The sequence below is a fragment of the Anabas testudineus genome, chromosome 18, assembly GCF_900324465.2.
Source record: "Anabas testudineus chromosome 18, fAnaTes1.2, whole genome shotgun sequence".
Lineage (NCBI taxonomy): Eukaryota > Metazoa > Chordata > Actinopteri > Anabantiformes > Anabantidae > Anabas > Anabas testudineus.
This window is the reverse complement of record NC_046627.1, coordinates 24,922,581-24,936,629: the sequence shown is the minus strand read 5'-3', so window position 1 is coordinate 24,936,629 and position 14,049 is coordinate 24,922,581. Positions and strand designations below refer to the sequence as shown.

At 40.7% G+C, this 14,049-nt stretch overlaps 1 protein-coding gene across 2 annotated transcripts in view; it reads left to right on the top strand.

The window, feature by feature from the left end:
* pcxb (pyruvate carboxylase b) overlaps positions 1-14,049 on the top strand; it is a 224,576-nt gene that overhangs the window by 61,907 nt on the left and 148,620 nt on the right. For both annotated transcript variants that reach the window (XM_026353535.1, XM_026353536.1), the window contains exon 11: positions 2,684-2,846. In XM_026353535.1, the coding sequence (XP_026209320.1) occupies positions 2,684-2,846 (163 nt within the window). The remainder of the gene's footprint in view (positions 1-2,683; positions 2,847-14,049) is intronic.

Below are 14,049 nucleotides of genomic sequence, written 5' to 3'. Positions count from 1 at the left end.
CAACTAGTCTTAGATTAGATTTGTGAATAAGCAAGTGAAACTCCTTTTAGATAAGATTCATTTTGGTCAATGCCAGTAAATAATACATATAATACAAGTATATTGATGGCCAATTCAAAATGAAATACAAAAACGGCCAAAATGACATGACCAGCCTTTTTGTGTACACTTAATGGTCCTTAAATTACAACAAAATTCAAATGACCTTAAAAATAACCTCATTGGAACAACTCTCCAGGCCGTAACATAATATGTAGACATGTGCCAGATCTGCATAATACATTCTAGGAGTGGTTCTTTGCCTTGTTTAATTCAGAGTTGACCACATTATTTCTATCCAGTCATTTTGTCCGACCCTTTGTACAGATGTTTCAGGTCAATCCTCCTCACTGTCTTTTGGGTTAATCCGCTGTGTTCGCTAACTCAGCCCAAATTTTGCCAGGCTTTCAACCAGCAGGATTCCTTGTCGTCGCTCCCTTATTAGAAATGGGCCATCTCGATGTGTCTTGCATTGTCCAACTTTGACGATAGCCAATTGCCCTCATCCTCCTCATGTGTATTTTGGCCTTATTGTGGAATTCTGTAACTGGCTGCACTGAGGGACAGATGTTGCTGCAGGCTCTTTAATTTGTCTGAGTCAAATTAGTATACAATGAATTTCATAAACCCTCGAGGGACCTCATTCAATCAGCGGTGCCTTATGTTTTCAAAGTAGAAGAATTATGCACTGAAAAGGAAAAAAACTAGGCCAGACTTGATTTATATGTAATAAAAAGTCTATGCATGGATGCCAAATGTCTCTCAACACAGAAAATGTTCAGTTGTCTCATTCAATGCTGAAATGTTTATTTGCATAATATTATAGCACTTCAGCCTCTGTGAAAAGGCAGCCATTAGAACACACAGCCACCTCCTAAGTTAGTATTTTTGAATTGGAATACTTGTCTTTTAATTGCTGTTTTTCTTTTGAATCACTTTTCGTGGCTATTTAAGTCATTGAAAGGTGTCATTGAGCTAATGAGCGAACTACTTGGTGAACAAATGAATGAGCAAACAGTCAAAAGGTATCCAGTTTATTATACTGTATCTAAAAATATGTAAATGTTCACTGAAATCTGTGCACGTTTTACTTCATTCTCCAATATTTAACTCTTAAACATGTTACACAACAGAGAAGGAGCTTTTCTTTTCATAAACAGTGCCTTCTGAAGGGCTGTAGCTCCAAGGAACTGGCAATGAAATGGACTGAGTTACTATTCTGAGTCTGGTAACAAATGTGTATCCTAATTAAACAAAGTCCTGGGAAACTGAGAATTATTTCCATAACTACTGTTGGTGGGGGTTGGGGGGGCATCACTCGTTATGTGACTCATTTCATCGTGTCCTTTTTATTATGAAAGCACGCCAGTGGAGCTGTCTAATTCAAACAAAATACCAACATATTTAGGAAACTGTAACAAAAACATGACGTCCGTGCCTGTCCAAGTTATCAAGAATGGATCTGCTTTTTCCACCAACACATTTCGCACCAGGCTGATGCATAATTGTCCTTCTGTTTGGCCAGAATGTGAATACTGGCTAATTGAGACATTAAGGAGACGGAGTCCAAAATCTAGGCTTGTTTGCTAATGTGTGCGCCTTCTGTCTCTCATTCACCCTTAAAGGCACAGAGGCTTCCCAGTGGCCTGTATGTGTTTATGTTTGGCAGCGGGTCAGGTGCAGGGACACAGCCGTTTAAGTACTGCGTCCCCCACCCACTCACCCACTGTGGCGTAGATTGCTGCATTTATAACGTGTCCAGAAAACGGTGAATATCTAATGCTTTTATACATACTGGTATGTGATCGAGTGGAGGTCATAAAGCTTAACTCTGACCGTGTCATTTCAGCTTCACATTTAAATAAATGCATACAGATGAGCCCAAATTGATGTTAAGGGTTACAACTCATGGAAATGGAAGAAAATAACTCCTGTTTCCCTCAGATACAGTTTTTTCTTACAGTAATAACAGAATAAAAACTTGCAGAATGTACTTTTGTGTTTGTGTCCTGACTAAAAATGAATATTCAGTATGTGTGAATAAAATGTATTGTCAATGAAAATGGTGTGTATGGTTGAACTACTGTAGGGTGACAAAAACAATTGAAAGGAACTGCAGCATGTACTAAACTAACCTACTGTTTTTATAATTTGACGTTTCAACAACAACCTAATATGACTGGCTTGATGGAGATATTTCACCCAACACCTTAACACACCACCTGATGTAACAGAAGTCGTGTTTCTATTTCATCAATACAATTTTCATCAGAAAATGTGTAGCTACATTTTTCACAAGCTTTTTATTTCCAAGCTTTGTTTCAATTTATTCTAACTAAAGTTTCAAGAAGTATTTGTGAGGGATTGTTTTCTTGTCACGTCATGTCTCGAATTCCTTTTCCCAAACAAGAGGTTCTGGAAATATCCTCCATCTACTGAATCTCCACCCCCTCTCCATCTTGATTTGTGACCAGAAATAGCTAAAGATGTTTATATTGAATAAATGGCCATACTGGCCTTTTAAACCTCGCTGCAAGCAGAAAAAGTGTTCTCCACAGGGACATCAAGGGAAATGAAGGGCTGTTCACATCATGTTCAGGGCTTCAATCAATTTATTCACCTCATCGCCTTCTCTCTTCAACAGTGTGGATCTGGTGCATGCCCAGCTGCATGTGTGTGAGGGCCGCAGCCTGCCACAACTGGGACTCAAACAAGACAAGATCAGGGTGAATGGCTGTGCCATCCAGTGCAGAGTGACTACTGAAGATCCAGCCAGAGGTTTCCAGCCAGACACTGGAAGGATTGAGGTAGGCTTCATCGTAAAGTAACTTAAATAATTCTGCCCTGCTGGTAGCAGGAAGACCAAATGGGCGCAATAGCGGTAGTCCTCACTGGTATACCCCTTAAAAACATCGTGTGAAGTTGCGTGTGCAAAATTTCAGGTTATGTGCAGCCTAAAATAAGGGTTTCTGCAAGTAAATGGCTAAACTGTACTGTACATAGAGAATTGAACAGCCAACCAAAGTTGTGCATAAGAATAATTCTTCCCCAACAGCATTTTGTGTGGTTCTCACAAAATATATCTAAAATAAAATAAATATTTATCAAAATAAACCAGGTTAAACTAACTTTCTGTATCAATAGGGTTATAGCACATGATTCCTCTAGGTTGTGATTCAGTCCAGTTTCAATTGACTGGCAGTGAGTACTGAGTCTGTCCCTGTGCCTTTGTCTGAGAGGACCGCTGATTTTCTTTGACAGTATTCATACCCAAGAAGACACAAAGGTCACTATATGAGTGTTCTGTGTGTCAGTCCACTGGCTCATATGCTGTGTATCTACACGCCATACAGTCGATGTCATTGGCCATCTTGTCTCTGCAAATCTCTGCAGATGAGGACTGATCCCTGAATGCTTCTGTCAGGTCTTTCTGCCCTTCATCCTAGACTGTAGGCCCACCCAGCCACAATACTACTCCCACACTCCTCCACATCTCCCTGTATTTTATGTACTTTTGTCTTTGTTGAATCTGCATTAACAGTGTCGGTCTGCATTATAAACTAAGATTTGGTTAAAACAAAAAGCACATTTTTATTAAAAGCAAATTTCATCATGAACACAACGGCTATTTATCAGCAGTGTGTCTAAATTAAGCAGTGAATGATCATTTTGAGTGTTTTTGAAACTCTGTAGACTTAATGACCACAGCTGGAATTCTGAGAAACTAACAAAGCACATTATTGTACGTTTTACATTTCCATCCACTAGTCTTTTTTTAGTCAACTGCCTGTGTGTCAAAGTTACTGCAGGTGTGAAACCATAAATTCCTCCAGACCCTCTGGTTTCTTACCATTTACTCCCTTTCTGATGATGCTGTCAATGAAATACTGCCAGGTGACTTAACAGTGATTTTTGACTCCTTGGATGTGATTGGATTCGACTTGCATCGGTGGCTTCCCAATAAAGGAAGTCATCTGTTGTGAGTGAGGGGAGGAATGAATGCCCACAGATTTATTTCAATTGAATTTGACTGCTGCAGTCTTTCTCCCTGGGCCACTTGTTTATTAACAGTTTATCTAGCTCAATGATCAGACTGGATGTGTGCTTCTTTTCTTATAAATAACATTAACCTGCATATATCACCATAGTCAGGTTCTGCTTTTCTGAGCTTTATTCAAGTCCAGCAACATACATTTCAGATTCACGCCTGATTTGGGGGTCTAAAAAATGTAAGCTATTTAAATAACATCTCCATTATGTGGCATTTTCACTTTGAATGTGAGTTACTGCTAACTGTGAAAATTGCTGCTTGCACTGTACACTGCTTTCTTCAATAAATTGTCGGTGAGGAGTCTCCATCAAAGAGCTTGTGACCTTTCTATTTGAAGGACTTTCTGCCTCGTTTCCACCCCATGTTTTTCTCTCTCCAGCTCTTCTTGCATCCTCATTTTCTCAGCCCTCCTTTTAGCACTTTCTTACATTTCCCCCCATTTCTACCTCATCCTTTCCCCCAATCTCTTTGCTTTGCCTCACACGCTTTAGCTGTACAGATGAGCTGGGAAATGTGTCAGCGCAGCAACAAACCCCGCCACCATCATCATGCAATATGAATGATCCAAACACAATCAAAACAGGAAAGCATGGGTGGTGGAATGGCATGTTTGAGGGATATATCAATAAATTATAAGTAAATGTCTGTGACAAGGTCAGCAACCAAGTAATGCAGAAGGGTAGAAGCCAGGAGGGCACGAATGTCATCATGCTGTGGGCTTTGGGTCACCCAAGGCAACCTGGATAATTGGTTTTGACAAGTGGAGATGGAGTCTCTTCTGTACCCTTTTCAGAACCAATACAGATACCCATCGACAGGATACACAGGGCTTAACTTATTGGGATGCTACTGCATCAAACTTTAAACTAAAACTCATGTTACATTAACAATGTGTGGTGTGGTCCATGAGTTGTTGTCTGCACAGAAGAGTCAGTCCGAAGTCTAATTCTTCTGCAAAACACAAATATCATCTATCTTCTACACAGTGTCAGGGAGTCCGTGTGTTTCTGTGAAAAGCATGAACACATTATGAGCACAGCAGTACAGGAGAGCTTGGAAATGAGATATGGGGTTCGAAAATGAGGAGGAAGAGAAGAGAAATGAAATTAATAGAAATGGAACAGGTCAAGGAAACAAGACAGGGGGAGCAGGTTTTTCATACTGCACATAGAGATCACAGGCTGATGGGTGTTTGTGAACAAAACTGTAGCCAAGGTGCAACAGTTCACTTCAGTAATGGGCACACCCTTGTTTTGTTTTGACTGCATTTTCTGTTCTGGCGAGGAAACAGGCATATGAGCGCGTTCCATCTTGTTCTTATCTCTTTTTAATGGAGATTTTAGAGCAGGTCAAGAAAACGGGCGAGGAGAGAGACAGAAAGCTAAGAGCATATCAACAGAAGCTAACAAGGTAAGATAGATTGTGTGCACGAAGAACCAGGCCAGTATTAAAAATGGCTATTACTCAGCTTGTATTTAAAGGTCTGGCCCATAATTGCAGTGTCCTGCCCCCTGTTGTTGCATTAGGACTGTCTAATGCTGCTCAGTGCTGCTCAGACGGTTTCTGTTCTGTGGAAACTAAATAGGTTTTCAATCAGTCCGCCCTGAAAATACAGTGTTAACCTAGCATTAAGGTGGCAGAACAAAAAATAATGACCAGGTGGATGTAGCACTTAAAATGGGCCATGGACCTGCTGCAAACACATGGTTTGAGAAGTGCACAATTACTAACATCAGTTTTTATCAGCAGTTGACAAAAATGTCTCAACTCAAAGTCCGCCTGCTCTTTGTTGATTAGTGTCGACCACAACTCAATCATTATCATCAACGCGGAACGATGGTCCTGGACCACATCCACGCAGGCAGCTGTGTTACATGCAACAATGAGGCCACCGCACTGGCACAGTGGGGATGCTGATGCAGCAAGCTCAGAAGAAAACAACAGCAGTTGAACCTAACTTAGTACAGACGATGGGTAACAGCGGTAAGGAGCTATGCAGCTGCTCTGGGACTAAAACACTTTCTTGGAATTTAGACAAATCTAAGCTAACAAGACCCTTACTTTTCCTGTCAACTATACCTTCACAACAAAACCATCTATTCCCTGTGTAGTGGTTGACTACCTTCAGCTTCTTGTGCTTCACATTGATAGAATTTTAACTTCCCCTTCAAATATATTCAGGTGGAAGTGGCATGGAAAATAATTAAAATATGAGGCAGAACTACTAAATACTCACAACAGAAGCCACAGAGAGAGGGAAAAATAAGTCTAAGCTATGAAGGGATGGCGAGGGAGATGAGGAGTGATGGATGTCGTAGCGGCAGCACTGTCGACAGAATGACAGGGAGGGATGGACTGAGTGCTCTGGGGATCAGGCGAGCACACAGGGAAGGAGAGAGGGAGAGTATTAAAACAACACCTTGACATTTTGTATTTTAATCTGTTTTCCTTTGGCAGGCGCTCGTCACGTTTAATGTATCCGCCAACCTTTTGGCACGCGAGCTCGGTGATCAGCTTAGCTTTGCGAGATCTGAAGCTGATTCAAAGAAGCACGAGTAGAAAAGCCTTTTACTCTTGCAGCATAAGCGGATGACGAAGACGGTTTACTGAAGCCTGAAATCCTGTTGCTCCTGTAAAATAAAAGGATTGATTTTTCTTCATACTGTAAAGAAGTAGGACTTGATGAAGACGGTGCGATGCATTTGTCTAGGTCTGGTAAAATCAACAAGCGCACTGCAATCGCACTTCTGTTGTCTTTCCATTTATCTGCTGATCCACCCATTAATCTCTTCTCACAGGTATCTATGAATCATCCAACATGAAGAACCTTTTCTCCTCTTTTTTCTTCCCTATATCTTTCCATGCACTCAAACCTCCGTTCCTTCTTTCCCCTCTTGTTTACCCCTGTTGCCTTTTCTCAAATGTTTCTTTTCTTATTGTATGTCTAGATCTGTTCTTCATCAATGTGTCCGTTCTTTCATTCTGTCATATTTCTTCCATCCTCATCTCCTAGCATCTAAACATTCCCATGCCTCCTTCCCTCCTCCCTTCATTTCCTCTCCTTCTGACAGCAATTAATAAGGCCATGTTCTGCTGTTCCCCTCTCCTCCTCATGTTCCTCCTGTCACTCAGCACCTCATTTCACTTCTTTCGTCTCCTATCCACTTTGCCTTCTTACTTTCAGTGGACACTTTTATTTCATCTGAAGCAGCCTGTGTAGCTCCAAAGGAATGAAAACCCTCACTCGGGGAGTATTGGTTGCCTGAAGGCAGCTTGAAGACCTTGCTGCTTCATCCTCTCACTTCTTTATCAGTCTGAATTTAAATATCAGAAAACGATTTAACTGTCATCTTATAATTCATAGCATAACTTGCTTGTCTCCTCTTCTCTTCTGACTACTGGCATTACTCACATCTGTCTCTCTGTCTCCCCCACCCCACCATGCATCTTGCTCTTGTTTGTTTCTTTTATTGGAACACATTTGCATGCATCATTCACTGTATTAATAATACATTTTACAATGCTGCTGAATGTGTGTATGTGTATGCAAGCTTCTCTTTCCGTGTGTGTGAGTGTGTTTGTCCCATCGTCCAAAGAACACTTTTGAGTTTGAAAATGGGTTGAGTCCTAATTAGGAGGAAATGTGTTTGACTTGCTTCAGACATGCTCATAAAGAACTCCATTTGCGCACATAAACATCCCTTACCCCACGTTGTTTAGCCCTTATTGACAGCAACGTGAATCGTTGCTATTATCTTTCATTTTCTTCACTGCCATTAACAAAGCTGTCAGTCATCCATGTCATTGCTGTTGAAAGAGTCTGGGTTGTTTGAATATCTGCATAAAAATGTACACAAAACAAAAGTCTCTAAATAGTTCACTTAAATTTGTATCTTTTTTCACAACCACATGCTTTTTAATGAGTGACACTGTAGGCTCATCCATCTACAGTAAGCTGGAGCAGGGTGACTATTATTAAATAAAGGCGATCTACATATCCTCCTGTGTGCAGATAGGATCTCTTTCTAGTGTTCTATATTTGACTTCAGCAAGTGCACCTTAAAGTAGCAGAATCTCAAAGTGTGTTCACACTTGTCCTTCAAATTGACTCTGCCTTTTACTGTCGTTCATTTTGGCTGATACGATAATCAAACGCATGCAGACTGAAGACCTCTTAAAAGGAAGACGTGCACTCTGTGGTCTAACAGCAAAGTACTTCTAGGATCACTGGATTATACGTTAGATGATGTGGGATTTTTCTTATGAATTTGCTGACTGGACACTTATCTTTATAAACAAACCATAGTTTCACTTAGGGTCCCATATCATTCTTTTAGTTCTACATGTGTCTTCACATGAATGCATGTTCACAGATGTCAAATGATTGAAATCGCTTGGTTTACTTCTCTTTGTGAGAAGCTAGTAGTGCATCTTTTTCTTTTTGTTTTGCTTTTTTCTAACAGACAGATGGAACAAACGTGTGAAAGTACACTGGTTGATGAGTTAGGCAAACAGACTGTTCACATACCACCTTGTTCATGCTGCTAACATCCAGGACATGTTAAAACAACAGATACACACCTTATTTATCCTATCTCCTTTGTTTGTCATATCATTTTTAATTTCACTTAGCTCAAATTAGCTATAGAACAATCATTACTAATAACGTACAACATGCCGGATCATCATTACTTGTGTTAGACTGTTGTTACTTTTTAATTGCTTTGCACAGATAAGTCGCTACAGTCAAACTAGGTTTTCATCCCATTGCTGCAGCTCTTTTCAAGACACTTTAATGTACCCAACACTAAAATGTGTTGGCATCCAAAGACCAGAGCTTATTGAATTTTGGAGAATCGTATGAGTGCACACTCTGAACCGCTCTGTCACACTCAATTTTTAGTTTAACTGCTCCTGGTTCCACATTTTGTAAAGGAAATCCTAACTACTACAGACAGTCAATGCAATAGATTTTTTGAGGGGGAACAATTGCTCTTAGTCCTGATTCACTCGTGGTGATACAGAAGTCCCACCCCCCCAGTGAGAAATTAATGTTACCTGTTTCAATCTTTGGAATATTTGAGACAATTCAGATAATTCCTGTAGGGAAATTGGTTATTTGCAGTGGGGAGTAGTAAATGGATACATCTCAATGTGATACAATGTAGTGGAAGAAAAAATGACAACATTTTTAAGAAGAAACTTCACTTTTGAGAAATAATTAAGAGGAAGCATAAATACAAAAACTACATGCATGTGCAGATTGACACTGAGAGCTCCAAGTATCATAACCTAATACAAATGTGTTGCCCTTTCATGAACTGTTAGGAAAATCGGAGTGTCTGGTAATAAGCTATTTAGATGTAACATGTTTTCAGTTTATCTGTGTGATTGATTACTAAATGAATTAGTGTTGGCTAAAGGTGTTGACAGCATCTTACTTAATTAAAAGGTGATCACTGGTCACTTAATCGCCTGCAGGAGTTACACTATTAGTTTCTTTCCACGTTTCCCAAACGAGGCACCAGGTGAAAGGTGACTCCCTGCAGCAACGGTTTGACTACGCTTGACTGGGTTGAGTGGTGGTGACAGTGGCAGCGAGTGAATTCTCACCAGAGCCATTTCCAACTTCCCTGTTTCACTGCCTGTTTGTGTGTGTGGCTCAGACTTGATACACAGGCGTGTGGGAGTATTAGTGCCCAGTACATGCACGTACTGTAGGTGTGTGTCTGCATGCATAGACACGTTTGTGAGTTTGTAATTGAATGTCCTCACTGTCCACAACCCTCCTCCCGGTCTCCGTTCTTGCAGTTTGTTTCTCCTGCCAATCTATTCCTCCCTCCCTTCGAAGTCACATTTATCATTCCTTCTTTGTTTTCACCTTCTATCGCTTCCGTCACGATCTCCCTGCCATCTCCTCTTGTCTTGTGTGCTGGTTTTATTATTCACTCTTTCACTCTGTCATTTCTCGTCTTTCCCTCGTGTACCTTGTTCATCTCCTTCAGTCTCTGCCTATGCCGTATTGGCTGATTTGTTTTTGCAGCTTCATATTCTTCCCATGTTTTCTTTCATCCTATTTTCACATTGCTGCCTGATGTCTATTTTTTGTCTCGTTCTCTCTCCTCCCTGATTTCTACCTCATGATGTTCTTTTGCTCCTAGTTGTCTCTCTCATGTTGCTGATTGTTCTTGCAGATCTCCCTTCACTTTTTGCTCCCTCCCTCTCTAATTTTTACGCTCTTGTTCTGTCATTTCCTTTCTCAATCCCCCACCATTTATTTTTTACATCTCCTGTTGTCTGCCATTCTTGCATCCTTCGTCCCTTTCTCACTGTGCCTCCTTCCCTGGCTCTCTATGGAAATCTTTTCCTTATTTGTCACTTCTTAGTCCCCCATTCCTCCATCGTGCTTGCCCCTCCCTAACTTGTTTATTTCTAAATCGGGTTCTTCCTTCTCTCCCTCCTTCTCTTTATTTACACCTGGTCCCCCGTTTCCAGTTTTCACAATATACCCCTTTTCTTCTGCTAACACTGTCCTATTTGTCATTCTCTCTCATGCCTGGCTGCCATTTCCTCCTCCTTTTGCCTCCCTCCTCCCTTTTTCTTTTTCTATAGACTCTGTCTGCACTGTCCTCATATCTCCTGGGTTCTTGTCTGTATTTTCCAAAGTGTCTTGCAGACAAACTCACTCTTTATCCTGCAATTATTTTCTTTGCTCCAGCCTCTCCAGTTGCTGTTTTGTCTTATCTTTGTGTGCTTGTTTTCTTGGAGGAATACATGAGCGTTTGTATGCCTGCATGGAAGGTTAGTTTAGTGAGTTTGACGTCTGTGTCAGTTTTATCCAGGTATGACGGTGAAGGCACACAGTTTGCAAAGTGGTTTTACATAATTGAGGAACAGTTCTCAGGTGTGTGCACACACACTGGACAAGTAGAACGTTTCTGAGGGACATGAGCTTAAATTTGAAAAAGAAGCACTCATCAGTATAAAGTCTGTTTGGACTATTTTTCAGTATGAAACGTTTTAACTCTACATGTACCTATCATTATCTTATTTTGATGTTCTTCTCAGTACAACGTGTCATAATTTGTGGAAAATGTTTTTTCTTCCGTCCTACAATTGATGGTTGAACTTAGAAATAGAAATCATTAGAAAAAAAATCGTTTGTGGGTGGTGAATGGGATTAAATCTACATTGTTACATTGCATTTTAGATATAATCACAGTCCTGCATAAGCCTTTGGTTTTTCAAAGTCAGATAGTGGCAGTGAAGGGCACGAGGAAGTGATAAAGAGATAAGATCAGACTGAAGAAATATCTATAATGACATTAAATTAGAAGTGACACCTGCACTGGCCCTATATCAAATGAGCATTGCTAATTCATTAGATAAGAGGCATCAAACACAAGACTCCCTTAAGACTTAATTACTTTAATGTAACTTAACTTATTCTGCTTTCACATCTAATGTGAAAACCTACAATAGTGAATTCAATCTACAACCATCTAAAGCGGGAAGTTTCTGGTCAAGAAGCAAGTTTTTTATATTGCACCGCCTGTCAAATCTGGCACATCCGTACTTTGTACCAGTAAACCAACAAAGTTGACTTATTTAAAGTAATTTATCTCGGGGCCAGTTTTCGATTTTGTGACCCTCAGTTGCCAAGGCAGCATAGAGAAAAGCCAGCATAATCATAACATGAATCTGACCTCATTTTCTTAGGCAAAGTCACAACTTTTAATTGGTATTAGTGACAGCAGTCACACGTTTCCTCTGAGAGCGTGGCCACTCACTTGGACTGGCAGACGAGTGATTCTCTGCATGTTAATAGAAAAAAAAACAGAATGACTAAAGAAGGCCTGCTGGATTATTTTCAGTGGTAGTTATTGTAAGTCTCCTGTGTCCTCCAGCGGCTCTGAATTAGTATGACAGCAGCCACGGCAGGCATTAGTTTCCCAAATGTTGAAACGAGCAGGCATATTATAAAGCAGAGTTAATGTCTGTCAGTGCACCAGCTTGCACATCAGTCAATGCTCTTTGTGATGGCTGAAAGGGAGAATTACAGTGAACTAATTGAGCATGTTTCACTAGTTCAACCAAGAGTCCTCATGTTGGGCCAGACAGAAATTTAAGATTCACAGAAGTTTATTATTCCCAAGGGGGAACTGCTTAATGTGTTTCAAACATTGTCATTATTTATATTATTTAGCATTTTGCCTAATTATGGGATTAAGTAATTAAGGGCTAGATGGATGGATATGCATAACATATAGTTGGAGTGTATATGCTGCTAATGTGCATAGTTGAGTATTTGCTCCCACAGACACTAAAGCAGTAATCTCCTCTATAGATACGAATCTGCTGCTGTGAGATTTCTTCAAGTTAAAGCCTGTGTTTCTGAGGATTGTCCTTGTTTAACTGGTATTAGTGGCTCAGTTTGGGAACTTCTGCTCCTGTTTGTTTTCATTATGGAGCAGAAGGCTTCCAATGTGCTGACCAACCTTTGACCTCTGCCTTCATTTCATCTCATGTCTCCTAAAATCTGTCTCACAGGATGTTCACGTCCATCCTTCTATCATTTTTTCCTTCCAGCATCCTAGCACCCAGTCTTCATTGGTGTCTTCATCTCTCATACATATTTTTACTGTCCCTCCTGACACCCGAATCTCCTCCACTTTTTCCCTGCTCATCTTTATTCCGGCTCTCATCTATTAAATTTTTACACTTTTTTGCATCTTCTTTCATCTCACCGCTTCCTCTTATTTCTTCTTTTTCTCCCTCTTGACATTCAGTACTATATATGTCTGAGATATAAGCTTAAGTGTCCTCGCTAAGTACTGTCTTGCTTTAGTATGTCTTTTTTCAAATGTATCTTCACTGGTGTGTCTGTGTTGTGCTGTGTTCTCGAGCTGTGCATGAGTTTGAAGGTGTTGCAATAATTTGTGCTCTTGTTTGTACATCCTTATGTATGTCAGTATCTGCAAGCATGTGCATCTGTGTTTGTACTGTATATGTGTGGGTGAGGGTGGTTTTATCAGCTCTCGCAGATGGCCTCAGCCTCTCATCCATCGTTCTAGTGAAAGGAAGAGCCCTCTGAAGATTGAAGGCAGAGAAGAAAGGAATGGACAGACGTGGAGAGAGGAAGAGAGAGTGAGGGGGTGATGGCACATAGTGAGCATAGGGAGGGGGGCTATGTGGAGAAATGGCGAAAGGTGCAAAAGAGAAGAGGACTATCAAAAGATGAAGAGATTTAGATAAGTGATGGGGGAGGGACGAGACCACCAGAAGGGTCTGTTTACACAAACCTTAAAGTGAACACCCTGAGTGTGTATGCCAGTGTACAGCTCACTGTAAAGATGGCCACATAGCTAGAGGTGTGTGTGCGCATTTAAACGTGACAGTTGGCTTGCATTAAAAAGAGACTTCTTGAATCGCCACGGGATACGAAGTGTTTACGACACAGAACCTGCAGGATCGAAAACACACTGAAAAGAGACGGAGCGCAATGGATAAAGAGAAAATAAATTGAAGAAAGCGAGTTTAAGTCACGTTGAGAAGCAGACAGTGAGCGGTTGGCAAAGGTGATCAAGAGAGAGAAATCGTAACTCCAAAAAACAATTTTAAACGACCAGAAAGAAGCATAGTCCGGGGTAGTGAGGGGGAAATGACAAGCAGGGAAGGAGGGGGTTTCTGACAGGTCGAGCGAGTAGAAAGATGGAAAGAGGAGTGACCCAAGGGCCAGAGAGGTTTCTGTAAACCTCTTAAGGAAGTAACAGAATAACAGAGGGAAGAAAAGCAGGGCAATGTTAGCATTTTAGCCTTTTTGATTATTTCTCCATGTTGGGCTGTGAAATGTCACTTCCCTTAGGCCTTCTATGTTATTGAGGGGGGTGGGAGTAGAAGATCAACAGGATGGATAAAATCGTGACATACATTCAGTATATTTTTAAACCCATTTACTA